At 41.2% G+C, this 22,085-nt stretch overlaps 1 protein-coding gene across 6 annotated transcripts in view; it reads right to left on the reverse strand.

The window, feature by feature from the left end:
- The window catches only part of DPP8 (dipeptidyl peptidase 8), a 75,262-nt gene that overhangs the window by 47,992 nt on the left and 5,185 nt on the right, over positions 1–22,085 (reverse strand). For all 6 annotated transcript variants that reach the window (XM_008016229.3, XM_008016230.3, XM_008016226.3 and 3 more), the window contains 4 exons: positions 21,759–22,028; positions 16,640–16,752; positions 10,426–10,599; positions 7,686–7,854 (listed from right to left, as the gene is read on the reverse strand). In XM_008016229.3, the coding sequence (XP_008014420.1) occupies positions 7,686–7,854; positions 10,426–10,599; positions 16,640–16,752; positions 21,759–22,017 (715 nt within the window). In that variant the 5' untranslated portion in view covers positions 22,018–22,028. Of the gene's footprint in view, positions 1–7,685; positions 7,855–10,425; positions 10,600–16,639; positions 16,753–21,758; positions 22,029–22,085 lie in introns of those variants that run through there.

The following is a 22,085-nucleotide window of genomic DNA, read 5'->3' on the forward strand; positions in this document are numbered from 1 at the left end:
CTCCAAATAAATGTTATTATTTTCCCAATTAGCAGGATCATGGAAAAAAGATCACATGTAAAGGAGCAGAGTATAGGGGACACTTGCAACTCTCCTACACAGAGAAGTATTCTTAGACCTAGAGTGAATCTTATAGGTCATATAATTCAACCATTCTTCTCTCATCTCATTCAGTTGGAGCAGCTCAGCTTTCATCTGTTTTACACTTAGGTTTCCAGCAAATAATTTGAAGGGGACTCTTGTTTTAAAAGAAAACCACAAAGCCATAAATATATAAGATTTTGAGGCCAGGCATGGTGGCTCACGCCTGTAATCCCAGCACTTTGGGAGGCCGAGGGGAACAGATCACAAGGTCAGGAGTTTGAAACCAGCCTGGCCAACATGGTGAAACCCCGTCTTTACTAAAAATACAAAACTTAGCCAGGCATGCTCCTACTTGGGAGGCTAAGGCAGAAGAGTCGCTTGAACCCAGGAGGTGGAGGTTGCAGTGAGCCAAGATCACACCACCACTGCCCTCCAGCCTGGGTGACAGAACAAGACTCCATCTCAAAAAAAAAAAAATTTGTGTCATGAGGACATGTTTACAATACACTTGAATAAAACAAATCAGATTACTGAATAGCATTTATACTGTGATTCATTTATAAAAATGTTATAAAAATGCATTTTTAAAAAGTGCTGATATAAGCTGAAATATGGTTATCTCCAAGTAGTAAGATTTCGAGGTTTTTAAAAATTGCTTTATAATTTACGAATTCTTAAATGTACTATTTTTGAAAAATACATACACTTGTATGACCACACTCCTATCACCACTTACACTTCCAGTACCCAAGGATGTTTTCTCATGCTCCTTCCCAGTCAAGGCCCAGCCCCGACCCAGAAACAATCACTGATCTGATTTCTATCACCAGAGGTTAGGTTTGCATATTCTAGAATTTCATGTAAATGAAATCATACAGTATATATATACTTGTGTTTGGATTCTTTTGAGTTTCATCAATATTGTTACATGTGTCAATAGTTAATTCCTGTTTATTGCTGAGTTGTATTCCATTGCATACCATAGTTCTTTTATCTGTTAATGGATATCTTGCCTGTTTCCAGTTTCTGGCTATTATGAATAAAGATGCTATGAACATTATTACCGTGTAAGAATTTTTGTGGGCCAGGCGTAGTGGCTCACACCTGTAATCCCAACATTTTGGGAGGCTGAGGAGGGCGGATTGCTTGAGCTCAGGAGTTTGAGACCAGCCTTGACAACACAGCAAAACCCTGCCTCTATAAAAAATACAAAAATTAGCCAGGTGTGATGGCAGGTGCCTATGGTCCCAGTTACTTGGGAGGCTGTGGTAGCAGAATCACTTGAGTCCGGGAGGAGGAGGATGCAGTGAGCCAAGATCACGCTACTGCACTCCAGCCTGGGTGACAGACTGAGATCATGTCTCAAAAAAGAAAAAAAAAAGGGAATTTTTGAGAACATGTGTTTTTGTTTCTTCCAAGTAAAATACCTACGAGTAATAAGGCTGGTTAGTGTCGTAAGTGTATGTTTAACTTCATAAGAAAGTACCAAACAGTTATCCAAAGTATTTCTATTATTTTACACTCTTACTATCAAAGCATGAAAGTTCTTCTCCAACATTTGGTGTTCTCAATATTTCTCACTTTAGCCAGTCTAGTAGGCATTACATATCTCATAGGGACTTTAATTTTTATTTTATTTTTGAGACAGGGTCTCGCTGTCACCAAGGGTAGAGTGCAGGGGTGAGATCTCAGGTCACTGCAGCCTTCATCTCTGGGTTCAAGTAATCCTCCTGTCTCAGCCTCCCAAGTAGCTGGGACACAGGCATGTGTCACTAAGCCCAGCTAATTTTTAAAAAAAAATTTGTAGAGATGAGGTCTCATTATGTTTCCCAGGTCTCATTATGTTTCCCAGCTCAAACCCCTGAGCTCAAGTAATCCTCTCACCTTGGCCTCCCAAAGTGCTAGGATTACAGGTATGAGCCACTGCACCTGGCCTGATTCTAATTTTACAGGCAAGTTTTATTATTTTTGCTTATCTATATTTTCTATATAGTGTGATATAATGTACAGTACAAACCAATGATTTTTTTATCCAAAAAGTTTGAATCCAAAAAGAAATATTTGGAATTCAGAATTTGGGAGATATTTCTTTTCTGTCATTTTCGTTCTTTCTCTCTCTCTCTTCCCTCCCTCCCTCCCTCCCTCATCTTTTTTTTTTTTTTTAGACAGAGTTTGGCTCTTGTTGCCCATGCTGGAGTGCAATGGCGCCATCTCGGCTCACCGCAACCTCCACCTCCTGGGTTCAAGCGATTCTCCAACCTAAGCCTCCCGAGTAGCTGGGATTACAGGCATGCGCCACCACCCCAGCTAATTTTTAGTAGAGACGGGGTTTCTCCATGTTGGTCAGGCTGGTCTTGAACTCCCAACCTCAGGTGATCCACCCACCTCAGCCTCCCAAAGTGCTAGGATTACAGGCATGAGCCATCGTGCCTGGCCAAGATTTTTCATATATTGTACATCTACCATAATACATTATGTAGTATCTCCAGCAGGGAAACCAAATACCTTGTAATCAAATACACCAATATTCCCACAGCAAACTTATGAATAGGCACACTATGTAGGTAAGCATATTAGGTTTATAAATATCCTCAGGTTACTTCAGGTCAGGTGTTACTGCCAAATGAGTTTTAGTAACAACCTAATGAAAACTAAGCTCAGTTTTCAAAGTGTTTTGAATTTTGGAATTAATGATAGAGCCAAGACTATGAAGATAAGTAACCCTCATTTGTATCTTCTTACTGTTTATTATAGACTTCCATTATTATTTATTAAATGAATAAGTAGTATCATCTCATCCTCTCAGTAAGTCATTTGAGAGCAGAAACTAGGATTTTACTACTTTTAAATTCCTCTATCACCAGGCAAAGAATAAACACATGTGCATACTGATTGACCAAATCCATCTCAAGTGGACTTTCACTTAGAAACCTATTGTGAGTGGAATAAGCTGATGACATTAATTCCCTACCTACTTTCTATCTAAGCACATACTTATACAACACTTACTATGTTTCAGGCACTATCCTAAATACTTCATATATATTAACTCATTAAAGCCTCATAACAACCCTATGTTGATGTGCTATTAACATCTGTTTTATAGATATGGAAACAAAGAGATGGGTTAAATAACCAAGGCTGCACAGTTAATAAATGGTAGACTTGAAATTCAAACTAGTTCTACATTCTCTCTTTTTTTTTTTTTTTTTTTTTTTTTTTTTTTTTTTTTTTTAAGAGACAGGGTCTCTCTCTTTCATCTGCCACCAAGGCTGGAGTGCAGTGGTGCAATTACAGCTCACTCCAACGCTGGAGAGCAGTGGTGCAACTGAGCCTGACTTCCCAGGCTCAAGTGATCCTCCCACCTCGGCTCCCAGAGTAGCTGAGAAACAGGCGCATGACACCATGTCTGGGTCATTTTTATTATTTTTTATTTTTTTGTAGAGAAAGGGTCTCCTCCTACGTTGCCCAGACTGGTCTTGAACTCCTGGGCTCAAGTGATCTTCCCACCTTGGCTTCCCAAAGTGCTGGGATTACAGACATGAGCCACTTCACCAGGCTCTACCTGTATTCTTAACTACTCTATTAACCCTGAAAATACACCGCATACCTACATACAACATGATAAAGAATAAAAACACTAGTATAATGTCCTGCAGGATTCCAGTGCTTTCCATTTTAAATTCTGCCAATCTTCACAAATCCTATGGAAAACAATTTTACAGAAGAAAAAAAATTACTAAAAATGCCTTAACTCTGACAGTTATATCACAGCTTTGCAGTCTCAGCCTCAAGCACAATAACTGGTACACAGCAAGTGTCCAGTGTTTGCTGAAACATGAAAAAATGGGCTGGGTTTGTTGGCTCATGCCTACAATCCCAGCAATTTAGGAGGCTGAGGTGAGAGAATCACTTGAGTCAAGGAGTTCAAGACCAGCCTTGACAACACAGGGAGACCTTGTCTCTACAAAAAAAGTTAAAAATTAGGCAGGCATGGTGGCACACACCTGTAGTTTCAGCTATTCAGGGGTGCTGAGATGGGAGGATTGCTGGAGCCCTGTCAAGACTGCAGTGAGCCAACAGGAGACCCTGTCTCAAAAAAATGGAAAAAAAAAAAAAGGGCATGAAAAAATGGCTTGGATTTCCAAAACAGATTTATTAACTACCAACCTAATCTTTCTACTGCCATTGGTAGTAGCACAGCTGTTCTGATTTCCTGACTTCAAAGGGAGATCTATTAAACGCCAAAATCTGTACTTTTAACTTAAGGTTTTCCCTACTCCATCCCTTTGTCTCTATCCTATGCTCTAGATTTAGGCCATATAACTTGGATAACTGCAACAGTCAAGCTTTGGTGTTCCTGTCTCTACCCATGTTTCTTGAATTTAACTTCTACAAAATATCCAGAGCAACTTATGGACAACATGATGATTATGATCACACAACTGTTAAAAACTTTTCCATGGACCCTCATATCATGATAAAGTCCATGTTCATTTACAGAAAATATGGTCTACCCTTGTCCTGGCCCTTATCTGCCAGTCTTCTGCTACTTCTTGACTCAGAACTTATGCTTCAGGACCTTCACACTGCTTCTACCTCCTCACAAACACCATGATGTCTTTTGCATCAAGACCTTTCTCATGTAGTCGCTTTGTCAGGAGTGTACTGGATAATATATAGACATTACTTAGGATCAGTTTAGGTGTCATCTTTTCTGGAAAGCCTTCCCTGACCACTTTCCCACATTAGTGCTCTTATAAAACCCTATGTCTGGCCAGGTGCCGTGGCTCACGCCTGTTCTCAGCACTTTGGGAGGCGGAGGTGGGCGGATCACTTGAGGTCAGGAGTTCAACACCAGCCTGGCCAACATGGTGAAACCCCGTCTCTACTAAAAATACAAAAATTAACCAGGTGTGGTGGCATGCACCTATAATCCCAGCTACTCACGAGGCTGAGGGATGAGAATCACTTGAACCCAGGAGGCGGACGTTACAGTGAGCTGAGATAATGCCACTGCACTCCAGCCTGGGCAATAGAGCGAGACTTTGCCACAAAAAACAAACAGGCTGAGCACAGTGGCTCATGCCTGTAATCCCAGCACTTCGGGAGGCCGAGATGGGTGTATCACAGGATCAGAAGATTGAGACTACCCTGGTCAACACGGTGAAACTGTCTGTACTAAAAATACAAAAAAAATTAGCCAGTAATCCCAGCTACTCGGGAGGCTGAGGCAGGGGAATCAACTGAACCCGAGAGGCGGATGTTGCAGTGAGCAGAGATCGCACCATTGCACTCCAGCCTGGGTGACAGAGTGAGACTCTGTCTCAAAAAAAAAAAAAGAACAAAAAAAAAACAAACTTGAGAGAATATATATCATTTTGTTTTCCTACCTGTAACATATCTGTTAACGATGACTTTCTTTTTTTTTGAAGGAGTCTCACTCTGTCACCCAGGCTGGAGTACAGTGGCACCATCTCAGCTCACTGCAAGCTCCACCTCCCGGGTTCACACCATTCTCCTGCCTCAGCCTCCCGAGTAGCTGGGACTACAGGCGCCCGCCACCACGCCCGGCTAATTTTCTGTATTTTTAGTAGAGACAGGGTTTCACCATATTAGCCAGGATGGTCTCGATCTCTTGACCTCGTGATTGCCTGCCTCAGCCTCCCAAAGTGCTGGGATTACAGGTGTGAGCCACCACACCTGGTCTGTAATTAATTTTAACTAATGATTGATGATGATGAGGGGATAATGACTAAGAAAGATGACAGTAAATCAGCTTTGTGAATGTAAGATTAAGCAAAAGTTAGACAAAAGAATTTTCAGTCTTCATCTTCATTATGGTAATTAATCTCTCTTTTTTTTTTTTTTTTTTGGAGACAGAGTCTTGCTCTGTTGTCCAGACTGGAGTGCAGTGGCCAGATCTCAGTTCACTGCAAGCTCCGCCTCCCAGGTTCACGCCATTCTCCTGCCTCAGCCTCCCGAGTAGCTGGGACTACAGGCACCCGCCACCTCGCCCGGCTAGTTTTTTGTATTTTTTAGTAGAGACGGGGTTTCACCGTGTTAGCCAGGATGGTCTCGATCTCCTGACCTCGTGATCCACCCGTCTCGGCCTCCCAAAGTGCTGGGATTACAGGCTTGAGCCACCGCGCCCGGCCCATTATGGTACTTAATCTTAAACTCTGTTTCACGTGTTCAAAGAAAAAGCAATACACTATTTCCCATCTTTCATTTGTATGAAACCTTTAGAGGAAACCACAGCTTTCTGTGCTTTGAATACTGCTTAGTATTATCATAGCCACTTCAATAAAATTTAATTAAATATTCCCACAATATACATAGTTCTACAAAGTTCTATTTTTCCTATTATGACGACAACTAAGTAGGCTCTCCGAAACTGAAGGATAAATTTTTTTTGAGACAGGGTCTCACTCTGTTACCCAGGCTGGAGTGCAGTGGTGCAACCATGTCTCACTTTAGCCTCAACCTCCTAGGCTTGAGTGATCCGCCTGCCTCAGCCTCCTGAATAGCTGGGACTACAGGCATGTGCCACCACATCCAGCTAATTTTTTTTTTTTGGTAGAGACAAGGTCTTACTATGTTGCCCAGGCTTCCCCCCGTCTCAGTCTCAAGTAGTTTTATTTTATTTTATTTATTTGAGACAAGGTCTTGTTCTCTTGCCCAGGCTGGAGTGCAGTGGCGCGATCTCAGCCACTGCCACCTCCGCCCCCCAGGTTCAAGTAATACTCCTGTCTCAACCTCCCTAGTAGTTGGGATTTACAGGCACGCACCACCATGCCCGGATAATTTTTGTATTTTTAGTAGAGACAGGGTTTCACCATGTTGGCCAGACTGTCTAGAACTCCTGACCTCAGGTGATCCACCTGCCTTGGCCTCCCAAAGTGCTGGGACTACAGGCATGAGCCACCATGCCTGGCCTCAAGTAGTTTCTTAGAGTGTGTAATTGGTTTTTCTATCTGTTTTTCAAAAACAAAACTTATTTATTTATTATTATTATTTTTTTATTTTTGAGACAGTCTCACTCTGTCACCCAGGCTGGAGTGCAATGGTGCAATCATGGCTCACCACAGCCTCGACCTCCTGGACTCAAGTGATCCTCCTACCTCAGTCTCCCAGGTAGTTAGAATTACACACGCCACTATGCTCAGCTAATTTTTTGTATTTTTTTGGCAAACGGGGTGTCACCATGTTGCCCATCCTGGTCTTGAACTTCTGGGCTCAAACAATATACCTGCCTCAGCCTCCCAGAGTCCTAGGAGCCACCATGCCCAGCCTAAAATTTTATTTTAATAACAAGAGTTCTATGAAAATTCTGGCAGTCTTATTAGGCTAAAAGAACAATCATGTCAGAGGTTCTTTTGTTGCACTGTTTGAAAATGAACATTAAGATAAAGCAGTATTATACATGTGGTACATACCAGTTATCCCCTGTACTTTTCTCTATTTTTAAAAAAATTTAAAGACTTGAATTTCAAACACAAAGATCACCCAGCTTGGTGATCTAATGTCAAAATGCAAGAAGCAAATTATACTTCAAAAAATACTGTTCAGAAAAGTAAATTTGAAGAACTATGCCTTACCATTGTGCACATAAGTGAGTCTCCTTTCTTCTCTGGTTATGATGTTAGATATCCAAATATCATTGCTATGTATAAAAGCAATCCAGTCTGGATCAGCAGGGCATAATTTTGGATCCATCCGTATGTTGGGACAACTAGTTTCCACTAAATTGGGCCTTAAAGGTTGTTGCTAGAAAAGTAAACAACATTCTAAGGTAACTATCAGGCTGACACATACATGTTCCAGCACGCTTCCTATATGAAGAAGAATATTTCTAGGTAAAATGTCAACAATGAGGCCAGGCGTGGTGGCTCACACCTGTAATCCCAGCACTTTGGGAGGCCAATGCAGGCGAATCACCTGATGTCAGGAGTTCGAGATCAGCCTGACCAACATAGTGAAACTGTATCTCTATCAAAAATGCAAAAATTAGCTGGGCGTCCGTGGTGGGCACCTATAGTCCCAGCTACTTGGGAGGCTGAGGCAGGAGAATCGCTTGAACCCGGGAGGCAGCTATTGCAGTGAGCCAAGATAGTGCCACTGCACTCCAGCCTGGGTGACAGAGAGACTCAGTCTCAGGAGAAAAAAAAAAAAGTCAACAATGATCATTGCTTCCCAGAAAAATATACTTTCCATTGCCTTAACTTACCAGAAAGGACTCATTTTTTTTACTTTGAATGAAAAAGCTAAGGGTAATAGGAGAGGACATAAAGACAATAAAACAGTACTTCATAAATTTTGTTGCCCCAACCTGCCCCAATACCTCTTAAGAGTATTTACTGTTCATTAAACATTGTTATTGAACACTTATTCACCAAGTATTTTATTAAATATTTTAAAATTATTTTTACCAATATAAAATAGTTTGCTGATAAAAATGTAATAGAAGCCAGGATCATCACAGTTCTCTCAAAAGAAAAGTTCCTAAAGCTCATAATGAATTGCCTAGAATAAAACCAAACATAAGCCACTTGAGAGGCTGAGGCAAGAGGATCACTTGAGCCTAAAGTCCAAGACAAGCTGAGGCAATATAGTGGGACCCTCACCTCTATAAAAACAATTTTTTTAAATTAGTCGGGTGTGGCGGCACATATCTATAGCTACCCAGCTACTCAAGGAGGCCGAGGTGGAAGGATTGCTTGAGCCCAGGAGTTTGAGGCTGCAGTGAGCCATGATCTCGCCACTGTACTCCAGCCTGGGTGACAGAGCAAGACTCTCTCCAAAGAAAAAAAAAAAGTGTGTGTGTATATGTATAATTTATTAAGATGAATTAGCTTTCAAGGGAAATAAAAAATTGCCTTGTGATAATGATCTTCCAAAATCTCCCTCAATGCTTATACGGGAAGTGGGAACTAATGCCCTTTACCCTTCTTTTTTTTCTCTCTCTCTCTTTTAGGTAGTCTCACTCTGTTGCCCAGGATGGAGGGCAGTGGAACAATCTCGGCTCACTGCAACCTCCATCCAACTCCTGGATTCAAGCAATTCTCGTGCTTCAGCCTCCCGAGTAGCTGGGACAACAGGTGCGCCTGGCTAATTTTTGTATTTTTAGTAGAGACAGGGTTTCACTATGTTGGCCAGGCTGGTCTCAAACTCCTGACCTCAAGTGATCCACCCACCTCAGCCTCCCAAAGTGCTGGGATTACAGGCGTAAGCCACTACCCATGGCCTACTCTATCTTTCTATACAGCAAGTATTTTTACCACTTTAAAATTTGTATCTTTTTTTTTTTTTTTTTGAGACAGGATCTCACTCTGTCATCCATGCTAAAGTGCAGCGGCACAATCTCGGTGCACTACAACCTCTGCCTCCCAGGCTCAAATGATCCTCCCACCTCAGCTTCCTGAGTAGCTGGGACTACAGGCGCATGCTAGCTTGCCTGGCTAATTTTTTGCATTTTTTGTAGAGATGGGGTTTTGCCATGTTTTCCACACTAGTCTGGAACTCCTGGGCTCAATCTGCCCACATCGGCCTCCCAAAGTGCTGGAATTATGGGCGTGAGCCACCGCGTCTGGCCTAAAAATGGCATCTTAATGTAACTAGAAAGATTATTAACTCTTTTGTTTTGAGATAAGGTCTTTGTCATCTAGGCTGGAGTGCAGTGGCACAATCACAGTTCACTGTAGCTTGACCTCTAGGCTCAAGTGATCCTCCCATCTCAGACTCCTGAGTAGCTGGGATTAAAGGTGTGCACCACCATGCCCAGCTAAGTTTTAAAAATTTTTTTGTAGAGACACGGGTCTCTCTCTGTTGCCTGAGCTGGTTAAAGAAAATTAGCTCCTAAGGCCGGGTATAGTGGCTCATGCCTATAATCCCAGCACTTTGGGAGGCCGAGACAGGCAGATAACCTAAGGTCGGGAGTTTGAGACCAGCCTGACTAACATGGAGAAACCCCATCACTACTTAAAATACAAAATTAGTCGGAGGCTGTGGTGCATGCCTGTAATCCCACCTACTTGGGAGGATGACGCAGGAGAATCACTTGAAGCCAGGAGGCAGAGGTTGCGGTGAGCCGAGATGGCACCATTGCACTCCAGCCTGGGCAACAAGAGTGAAACTCTGCCTCAAAAAATAAAAATAAAAAAAAAATTAGCTCTTAAAATTGGAAACTAATCTCCATGTTTCTTGTTTTCACTGCTATTAAATTTCTTCGTTGGTGGGTAAACTGAAGTTTCTGGTTTGTTTATTAATTACCTTTCTGATTTGGGTGCAAATAACCTTTTGGATCCAAACCAGATTTAACCACTAGCAACTCCAACTTACCGTGAATCCTTGTGGCCCTCCATCTTTTACGTGATAAATTCCACTACCAGCTTGAAACAGAAATGTTCCACTTCCTTGGTGATAATCGTAAGAAGCAATTCCGACTGTTCCAATGCGTTTTCTTTCTCTTAATAGTTCTTCTTCTCGAGAATACATTCCATAGTCCAGTGTTGCCTAATGTGAAAGGAAAGTCACCTATTCCAGTCTTCTGAAAAACCGTCTTTTGCTTTCGGCACTGAAATCCTAAAATCTCCAACATTATTGACTCTACATTTTTTTTTTCAGCCTTCTAATTCACCGAGCATGGTCTACATGTTAAGTGACCCCAAAATTTGCTGGCAACTTTAAGCAGATTAACTTTAGGAAATCTGCTGAAAGATTTCCTAGTAAAGGGTCTTTAGATGATTACTGTATACATTAGAGAACAAGAATAAAGTCTAATCATGTTGGCATTCAAGACTTTCTACAACTTAACTGTAATTTAGTAGCCAGCACACAGTTAAGAGCACAGACTTCTAAGTCAAGTGGTTTGAATCCAAGCTTTGACCCTTCAATAGAAGTCTAACCTTGAGAAAGTAGCTTAATTTATTCAAAAGTAATTGTCTTCATTTTCAAAATAGTAATAAATCATTTACATCAGCTTTGTGAAGATTAATTTAGATAAAATATGTACAATGTTTAGCACAATGACTGACACAGATTAAGCTCTCAAATGTGTCAGCTGTTATTAATACCTTTCCACTATACTAGCAATACTCCTCTTAATAAAACCTTAGAGGTCAAGCTGGTCACATCACTGATCTAAATAAAACTCAATGAGTGGTTTTCTGTCTCCTGGTCTTTGTCTGTTCTACCCCTCTTCCCTGGACTCTCGGAAGAATGCTTTTCTTTCTACCTATCCCAGTTTACTTATACCCCAAAATCTTGCTTGAATTCTCAGCTAGCAAAGTTTTCCAATTTTCCAATTCACTATTTCACAGTGCTTTCTTTTTTTTTTTTTTTTTTTTGAGACAAAACTCTCACTCTGTTGCCCGGGCTGGACTGCCATGGCGTGATCTCAGCTCACTACAACCAGGTGATTCTTGTGCCTCAGCCTCCTGAGTAGGTGGGATTACACGCATGTACCACCATGCCCAGCTAATATTTTGTATTTTTAGTAGAAATGGAGTTTTGCCATGTTGGCCTAGCTGGTCTCAAACTCCTGGTCTCAAGTGATCTGTCCACCTCTGCCTCCCAGCGCTGGGAAAGAAGTGATTTCTTTCATTTATGTCCTAAATTATTTATAGGAGTTACTGTCTGTTACTTATTTAACAATGGTATTGTTTTTCGCTTTTTCAGGATATTTGCTAAGTAAATGGAAAACAAAACTTCAGAGCAGAATCTCTGTGGTTTTCTTTTCCTACTTAAAACATATTTGTTATAATGTCTCTCAAAGAAAGTTTGTGGCTGGGCGTGGTGGCTCGTGCCTGTAATCCTAGTACCTTGGGAGGTCGAGGCAGGTGGATCACCCAAGGTCAGGAGTTCAAGTCCAGCCTGACCAACACAGTGAAACCCCGCCTCTACTAAAAATACAAAAATTAGCTGAGCATGGTGGTGCGCATCTGTAGTCCCGGCTACTAGGGAGGCTGAGGCAGGAGAGTTGCCTAAACCTGGGAGGCGGAGGTTGCAGTGAGCCAAGATCATGCCACCTCACTCCAGCCTGGGTGACAGAGCAAGAATCTGTCTCAAAAAAAAAAGAATGAAAATTATACTTTAAATGTTATTTAAAAAAACATACGCTGACCTAATAGTAGTGGGTTATCAGAACTTATTAATATTAGTGTCACTAAAGTTGGTATACAACCCCTAACTGCTAAATTTGACTGACATTAAAATAAAAAAAGAAAACAAAAATACTTAGTAGTAAATTTAACCAAAGAAGAACAAGATGTGTATAAGGGAAACTGTGAAACACTGTTCAATGAAAGTAAAGATCTAAATAAATAGAAAGACATCACATATGCATGGATTGGAATACAGTGTAAATGCCTATCAAAATTCCAAATGCCTTTTTTCCAGATATAGACAAGCTGACCCTAATAATATTCACATAGAATTGCATGAGACACAGAATACTCAAAGCAATCTTGAAACACAATGAAGTTTTTGTTTTGTTTTGTTTTTTTTGAGACGGAGCCTTGCTCTGTTGCCCAGGCTGGAGTGCAATGGTGTGATCTCGGCTTACCGCAACCTCTGCCTCCCGGGTTCAAGAGATTCTTCTGTGTCAGCCTTCCGAGTATCTGGAATTACAGGCATGCGCCACCATGCCCAGCTAATTTTGTATTTTTTTAGAGAGGGGGTTTCTCCGTGTTGATGAGGCTGGTCTCGAGCTCCTGATCTCAGGTGATCCACCCGCCTCAGCCTCCCAAAGTGCTGGGATTACAGGCGTGAGCCACCGTGCCCAGCCTGAAGTATTTATTTATTTATTATTGATTACTTTTTTTTTTTTTCTTTTTGAGACAGTCTCTCCCTCGGTCACCCTAGCTGGAGTGCAGCGGTGCCATCTCAGCTCACTGCAACCCCTGCCTCCCTGGCTCACGCGATTCTCCTGCCTCAGCCTCACGAGTAGCTGGGACTACAGGCGCCCATCCCACCACACCTGGCTAATTTTCATTTATTATTATTTTTTGAGATGGAGTCTTGCTCTGTCACTCAGGGTGGAGTGCAATGACACAATTTAAGCTCACTGCAACCTCTGCCTGCTGGGTTCAACCGATTCTCCCACATCAGCCTCCCGAGTAGCTAGGATTACAGGCACCTGCCAACATGCCTGACTTTTTAAAAATATTTTTAGTAGAGATGGGGTTTTACCATGTTGGCTGGGGTGGTCTTGAACTCCTGACTTTAGGTGATCCACCCACCTCGGCCTCCCAAAGTGCTGAGATTATAGGCATGAGTGACTGCACTCAGCCTGTTCTATATTTTTTTAGTAGAGATAGCGTTTCACCATGTTGGTCAGCCTGGTCTTGAACTCCTGGCCTCAAGTGATCCACCCTCCTTGGCTTCCCAAAGTGCTGCGATTACAGGCATCAGCCACTGTGCCTGGGCCGTTTTAAAAAAAACTGTGGGCCAGGCGCAGTGGCTCGCGCCTATAATCCCAGCACTCTGGGAGGCCGAGGTGGGAGGATCACCTGAGGTCAGAAGTCTGAGACCAGCCAGACCAACATGGAGAAACCCCTTCTCTACTAAAAAATACAAAATTAGCCGGGTATGGTGGCGCATGCCTGTCATTCCAGCTACTTGTGAGGTTGCGGCAGGAGAATAGCTTGAACCCAGGAGGAAGAGGTTGCAGTGAGCCAAGATTGTGCCATTGCACTCAGGCCTGGGCGACAAGAGTGAAACTCCATTTAAAAAAAAAAAAAAGGCTGGGCGTGGTGGCTCACGCCTGTAATCCCAGCACTTTGGGAGGCTGAGGCGGATGGATCACGAGGTCAGGAGATCGAGACCATCCTGGCTAACACGGTGAAACCCTGTCTCTACTAAAAATACAGAAAATTAGCCGGGCGTGGTGGTGGGCGCCTGTAGTCCCAGCTACTCGGGAGGCTGAGGCAGGAGAATGGGCATGAACCTGGGAGGTGGAGCTTGCAGTGAGCTGAGATCGTGCCACTGCACTCCAGTCTGGGAGACACAGCGAGACTCCGTCTCAAAAAAAAAAAAAAAAAAAAAAAAAATTGCAGTAGGGCCAGGCGCGGTGGCTCATGCTTGTAACCCCAGCACTTTGGGAGGCCGAGGTAGGCGGACTACAAGGTCAAAAGATTGAGACCATCCTGGCCAACATGGTGAAACGCTGTCTCTACTAAAAATACAAAAATTATCTAGGAGTGATGGCGCACGCTGTAGTCCCAGCTACTCAGGAGGCTGAGGCAGGAGAATCAATCGCTTGAACCCGGGAGGCAGAGGTTGCGGTGAGCTGAGATTGTGCCACTGCACTCTAGCTTGAGCTCAGGAAGTTCAGGCTGCAGTGAGCTGTGATCACACACCACTGGACTCCAATTTGGGTGAGAGTGAAATGTTGTCTCAATTTTTAAAAAAAAATTGGTATCCTTTAGAGATACATACTGATGTATTTCAGGAATGACATATCTGGTATCTTCTTTAATATCATCTGAGCAGGCCCAGGCATGGTGGCTCACACCTGTAATCCCAGCACTTTGGGAGGCCAAGGCAGGCAGATCACGAGGTCAGGAGACTGAGACCATCCTGGCTAACACAGTGAAACCCCGTCTCTACCAAAAATACAAAAAATTAGCTGGGCACGGTGGCAGGCGCCTGTAGTCCCAGCTACTAGGTAGGCTGAAGCAGGAGAATGGTGTGAACCCAGGAGGCAGAGCTTGCAGTAAGCAGTGATGGCACCACTGCACTCCAGCCTGGGTGACAGTGAGACTCTGTCTCAAAACAAACAAACAAAAAAATCTGAGCAGTAGGGGTGGGGGGTTGTGAGGGGAAGTTAGTAGGGCTACAATCAACGCTGATGCCTAAGATTTAATCCTTGTTGAAAATATTTCACATTATTCTACTTCTGCATGCTTTAAAAATTTCCATTATAAAAGTTTAAAAAACTTTTGCCAATTTTTCTATGAGAAAATTATCATTATTTTAGTTAAAGACACTGGTCTTAGAATAAGAAATTTTTTCTGTTTTAAAGAAAAGTCACATGCCTATGTAAAGGGCAAATGTTCATGATAAATAGTTGCAGTGAAAACGATTAGTTGTGGCCAGGTGCAGTGGCTCACACCTGTAATCCCAGTACTTTGGGAAGCTGAGGCGGTGGATCACTAGAGGCCAAGAGTTCGAAACCAGCCTGGGCGACATGGTGAAACCCTGTCTCTACTGAAAATACAAAAATTAGCCAGGCATAGTGGTGTGCACCTATAATTCCACCTACTTGGGAGGCTGAGGCAGGAGAATCACTTGAACCTGGGAGGCAGAGGTTACAGTGAGCCAAGATGGCGCCACTGCACTCCAGCCTGGGTTACAGAGTGAGACTGTGTCTCAAAAAAAAAAAAAAAAAAGAGATTAGTTGTCATAAAAGTTTTTTTGTTTTAAATTTCTATGAGAAACAGCACATTCATGTTATTCAATTAACAAATACTTGGCCCAGGCCAGGTGCGGTGGCTCACGACTATAATCCCAGCACTTCAGGAGGCCAAGGTGGGCGGATCACAAGGTCAGGAGATTGAGACCATCCTGGCTAACATGGTGAAACTCCAGTTCTACTAAAAATACAAAATTAGCTGTGCACAGTGGCGCATGCCTGTAATCCCAGCTACTTGGGAGTCTGAGGCAGGAGAATTGCTTGAACTCAGGACGTGGAGGTTGCAGTGAGCTGCGATTATGTCATTGAACTCCAGCCTGGGCAACAAGAGCAAAACTCCATCTCAAAAAAAAAAATGATAATAATAAATGAATAAATACTCACTGTAAAAATAGTAATAACCAACGAAGCAAACAATTGTAGCAAAACATTATCTTTGGGGTATTTTCAACAATGTACTTTCTTATCTAAAGATAAAATCAGCCAGGTGAAGTGGCTCACTCCTGTAATTCCAGCACTGTGGAAAGCTGAGGCAGGCAGATTGCTTGAACCCAGGAGTTTGAGACCAGCCTGGACAACATAGCAAGACCCCATCTTATTAAACATATATATTATGTTTAAAAACTATTTTATATTTTATATTTATATAAAATAGTTTTTAAAAACAAAAAACAAAGATAAAATATTGGGGGAAATAAAACCCCAACCTTTGATTTTACATAAATGGAATTATACTATTTAGAAGGTAAAACTGAACTTTGTACCTTCATTTTAGTGCTGTTACTGAGCTTTAAAACTACAAAATCAATTAAAATATATAAATAAGCCTTTCTGGAAATAATTATCAGTTCTTTTCTGTGAACAGCTCCTTTAAAAAATGTGAGAACTACATAAGTACAAAGTTTATGAAAGGGAAATGCAGTTAAACAGGGAGAAAGCAGTTTAAAAAATTGAATTTTATTATCTCTTAGTTTCATATATCAAGAATTAAATGGAATTTCAGGGTCACACATACAAAAACATAAAAAGTTTTAATTTTTTCTATTTACATCTACTTTAAATATAAAATCCCAACTTCTAAATAAATGCAGTATCTGAACACATACACCAAATTATAGGAATAACAACATTTAATCCTACCTGAAAAAGATCCAAAAGAGGCTTCCAAGAGAGCATTAGGACTGCTGCTCTATTGATAGTTTTGGGAATTTCAGAATAAAACAGTGTATTTTCTCTGTTCTCACCAGACATGGCTATAAGAGAAAGCAATCATTTATTATTATTTTTTTGAATAGCATTCTTACGACAGTCACAGTTGCAAGTATATAATGCCTTCTATACACTGCAATATTTTGCACTCTATGGGATTTATAATGAATGTTAACAAGTAGAAGGTGCTTATGCCATACACATAAAAATTTTCAATAAAACCAAGGCTAGCCTGGCCCAGTACACATGCCTATAATCCCAGCTACTTGGGAGGCTAAGGTGAGAGGATCACTTGAACCCAGGAATTCAAGACAAGCCTAGGCAACATAGCAAGATCCCATCTTAAAACAACAACAACAACAACAACAAAAAGAAACCTGAGACTTTAAAGAAAAATGCTCAGGTTTCATTCTGGTAATCAGATCTTAGTCCCTCTCAAAATAAACATAAAAGTATGTAAGTTACTGTGTAAAGAAAAGTTAAGTACCATTTTCAGAATTTTTTAAAAATTGTGAGTCCTTTACCAGTTGGCAACAGGCTCATGAGATTCCAATGTAACAACTTCAGATTACTGTTTCTTCCGTTTCTGAAACATTTAAAGTGCTTACTTGGAAACACACAGATCTAACTGAATTCTAGTTTTCATTCATTATAAAAGTTCTGTAGGCTAGGCGTGGTGGCTCATGCCTATAATCCCAGCACTTTGGGACACCAAGGCAGGCAGATCATTTGAAATCAGGAGTTCGAGACCAGGCTGGCCAACATGGTGAAACCCTGTCTCTATGAAAAATACAAAAAAATTAGTTGGGTGTGGTGGCATGTTCCTGTAATCCCAGTTACTTAGGTGGCCGAGGCAGAAGAATTGCTTGAACCCAGGAGATAGAGATTGCAATAAGCCGAGATCACACCACTGCACTCCGGCCTGGGCAACAGAGCAAGACTCCATCTCGCAAAAAAAAAAAAAAAAAAGCTCTGTAACAATAATCGTGAATAAGACCTTTAGGGTTTCCAATAAAAGTATATTAATATTAAAACAACACAGAATCTGGCATCTGATCTGCTGAAAATCTCTTTGTCCTTTATTGGGGAAGGGCGAATGAAAAAGGTCTAAATTAAGCAGAAGTCAAATCAATTCTGTGAAATCACGTGATAACTAGATGGGAAGATAACAGCAGTGTAGAGTGAGTTACATATAAAAGTTACATATAAAAGACTGACAGAAACACTATGGTTATGAAGATGTGAATCAAAGAAAACATAAACAAGGTAAAACAAAGCCTTTCTACTCTAAAAAGGTATTACTGGCCAGGCGTGGTGGCTCACGCCTGTAATCCCAGCACTTTGGGAGGCTGAGGTGGGTGGATCACCTGAAGTTGAGAGCTCGACACCAGCCTGACCAACACGGAGAAACCCTGTCTCTACTAAAAATACAAAATTAGCCAGGCGTGGTGGCACATGCCTGTAATCCCAGCTACTCGGGCGACTGAGGCAGGAGAATCACTTGAACGCGGGAAGCAGAGGTTGCAGTAAGCCGAGATCACTCCACTGCACTCTAGCCTGGGTAACAAGGGCAAAACTCCATCTCAAAAAAAAAAAAAAAAGGTATTGCTTCCAAAAAGCTGGCAGAGTAAAGGAAGGAAAAAATAAATCACACAGAAATAACAAGAAATCTCCTGGGTGAAAGAGACCCTTGACCTGTGTTTCTGAATTATTAATGCCAGCAGAAGGTAGTCTAGGGAAAGGTGTGGTTAACTTCCATGCTAACCCTCATGAGGATGAGCCTCCAAATAATCACATATTTTTTGTATCTTCTTATTTTTCTAATTAGTTTACATTGCCTTTGGAGTAAAAAGTTATATATCCACTGACATTTACTTCAGCACTGAATTTTGTGTAAAATCTACTTTGTAGATTCCCAAGTTGCTCTGTTATAGAATTCTTAAGACTGTGGTCACCCATCAATACCATTCACAATTTTACAAAATGTGATCATATCCTCCTTAACCATTCTCTTTCTAAGAGCCTTCGGTCTTAAAATATTAAAAGAAAAATTGGTTTTCTTCTCTCCTCAATAACAGCCATTCCCCACAATCATTTCATTTGCCCCTCCCTATATGCTCCTAGTTCCAACTAGGAGCTTTATCCATCACCAGTAAAAATTTCCCCAGTACATTCTATGTTCTGACATAAGCACAAAATGGGCTTTTCTCATGCTTTCCTAATGGTATCTATCGGTCTTTAGAGCTACAGCAGTCAATTTGGTCCCATGTCTTCAGGCAACAGTATCAATGAGTCCTGTTTCTCTTTAGGATAGCATGACAAAGAACAAGAGGCAAAATTAAGCATGCGATAAAGTAAAATGCTAATGTAACAAAATGCTTGTTACTAAATAATAGAGCTTCTTCTAAGCATACCGCATTTGGAATAAGGGCTCTCAAAAATGTATAATTTCTTATAAAAGATTTCTGGCCAGGTGTGGTGGCTCATGTCTGCAATTCCAGCACTCTGGGAGGCTGAGGTGGGCAGATAGCTTGAGCTCAGGAGTTGGAGACAAGGCTGAGCAACATGGTGAAACCCTATCTCTACCAAAAATACAAATATTAGCTGGGCATAGTGGTGTGTGCCTATAGTCCCAACTACTTGGGAGGCTGAGATGGGAGGATGGTTTAAGCCTGGGAGGTGGAGGTTGCAGTTAGCCAAGATCACACCACTGCACTCCAGCCTAGGCAACAGAGTGAGACCCCATTTCAAAAAAGGAAAAAAAAAAAAAAAAGGCTGGGTTTGGTGGCTCACGCCTGTAATCCTGGCTGAGGCAGGTAGATTGCCTGAGCTCAGGAGTTCCAGATCAGCCTGAACAACATGGCAAAACCGCTGCCTCTATGAAAAAAAAAACAAAACATAAATTAGCTGGGCATGGTGGCACACGCCTGTAGGTCCAGCTACTTGGGGGACTGAGGCAGGAGGATCACTTCAGCCTGGGAGGTCAAGGATGCAGTGAGCCAAGATCATGCCACTGCACTCCAGTCTAGATGACAGAGACCCTGTCTCAAAAAATAATAATAATAATAATTAATAAATAATTAAAAAATAAACAAACGTGGGACAATTCCACAAAGGATTAATTCACTTATTATATAAAAGGCTTCAAATCATTAAGAAAAAGAAACCCTCTTCAGGGGTTGGGTGGAAAAAGAAAAGAACTTTAAAAAAGAAAAAAGAAACCCAACCCAATTAAAAACCAAATATTATAGACTGTGACTGCACAGAAAATAAATACAAATGGCTTTTTTTTTTCTTTACTCGAAATGAAGTCTCGCTCTGTTGTCCAGGCTGGAGTGCAGTGGCACCATCTCAGCTCACTGCAACCTCCACCTCCCAGGTTCAAGCAATTCTCCTGCCTCAGCCTCCCAAGTAGCTGAGATTACAAGTGTGTGCTACTACACCTGGCTAATTTTTTGCATTTTTAGTAGAGACGCGGTTTCACCATGTTGGCCAGGCTGGTCTCAAACTCCTGACCTCAAGTGATCCGCCAGCCTCAGCCTCCCAAAGTGCTGGGAATACAGGCATGAGCCACTGCGCCCAGCCACAAATGGCTTTTTAAGCATGTGAAACGATGCTCAACCTCACTCATAAGAGAAATAAAATAAAAACAATGAGAAACTGCCATTCGCTAATCAGACTGGGAAAGTTAGAAAAGTTTAATTACTCACTATTGGTGTATGCATGGAGAAATAGATAATCTGAGATAATGTTCATGGCAGTATAAACTCTTTGAAAAGGGAGCTCAGCAATATCAATCAAAATTCAAAATATATATACCCTTTTCCCAGCAATTCCACTCTTAGGAATTAGTTCTACAGGTATATTCACGCATGTGCAAAATGATCTAATATAGTGACATTCACTTCCTCTTCTTTTGTAATAGCAGATCAGAAAAACCGAAATGCCATTACTGGAGGTCTGGTTAAGTAAACTATGGCACAATTATATAATGGAATATTCTGAGTTGTTAAAAAAGAATGAATCCCAGCCTGAGCAACATGGCAAAACTCTGTCTCTACAAAAAAATTCAATAAAGTAGCTGGTTATGGCGGCATGTGAACATTATTAGAGGTCTGGTTAAGTAAAATATGGCACAATTATATAATGGAACATTCTGAAGTTATTTAAAAAAAAAAAACGAATCCCAGCTTGAGCAACATGGCAAAACTCCATCTCTATTAAAAAAAAAAATACAAAAAATTAGCTGGCCGTGGTGGCATGCACCTGTAGTCCCAGCTACCAGGGAGGCTGGGGTGGAAGGATTGTTTGAGCCTGGGAGGTCAAGGCTGCAGTGAGCCATTAGTGTGCCACTGCACTCCAACCTGGGTGACAGAGTGAGACTCTGTCTCAAAAAAAAAAAAAAAAAATCTAAAATTATCACATGAACTCATGCAGACATCTTTAATATCTCTATACACATATACATACACACACACCGCACACGCACACAAATAAATAAAACACATATATGCACACATTCATATAAACGAATAAAACTTATACTGGAAAAATTCTGGAGGAAGGGAAGGAACCTATCTTTAAAATTTTAACCAACAAGATAGTAAATCAGCAGATTAACATATTTAATTTAGGCAGACATTAAATCTGAAGTGACTGGACTTGGGAAGAAGAGACCAAAAACTACCTTGGATTAAAAAAACAAAAGCAGCAGCTGTTGAGTGGGAACAAACTAATGGTTTTATTGTTTGTTTTCCTTATCAGACCATCTAAAGAAAGGCATTTCAAGCTAGCTTTAGGAAGAAGCAATTTCTGGCATCTTTGATTTTAAAAAATGATCATGATCAATTCATGGTTTGTTACCTACAAGTAAAAATAAAGTTAATGCAATACAACAAAATCGAATTCTTCAAATTAAAAGGTTTTTTCCTTTAATGGAACCAAAAGTCGCTAATTTATTTATTCATCAAACTTTGAGTGTCAATTATATCTAGAGTTAAGTTTGACTTAAGAGATCATTTTCTCTCAGAAACTATGACTTTGTACTCACCAAGGTAATAGATTCTGTCTGAATGAGGCCCATCTGGATCATTCCTCTTCACAAACATGAAATCATGTGGTGCTTTAGCCATCATGTAGCCATGATATTTTCTGGTATCAGCAAGCAGCTTTTTAAGCTGACTCCAGGAATACCGCTCAACATAAAATGGCTCCAATTTAGGCCGATCCTGTGATTCAATATTCTCCTCACAGTCTGCAGTTTCAAATATCTCAACACCCAGCTGTTCTGTTTCCATTGCTGCTGCCATGTTGCATTTTCCTAGAAAAACAAGGCACATGAAGCTGTTCACAGGTCTGTCTTCTATTATCAGAATGA

The sequence above is a fragment of the Chlorocebus sabaeus genome, chromosome 26 (assembly GCF_047675955.1).
Source record: "Chlorocebus sabaeus isolate Y175 chromosome 26, mChlSab1.0.hap1, whole genome shotgun sequence".
In the NCBI taxonomy this organism is placed as follows: Eukaryota; Metazoa; Chordata; class Mammalia; order Primates; family Cercopithecidae; genus Chlorocebus; species Chlorocebus sabaeus.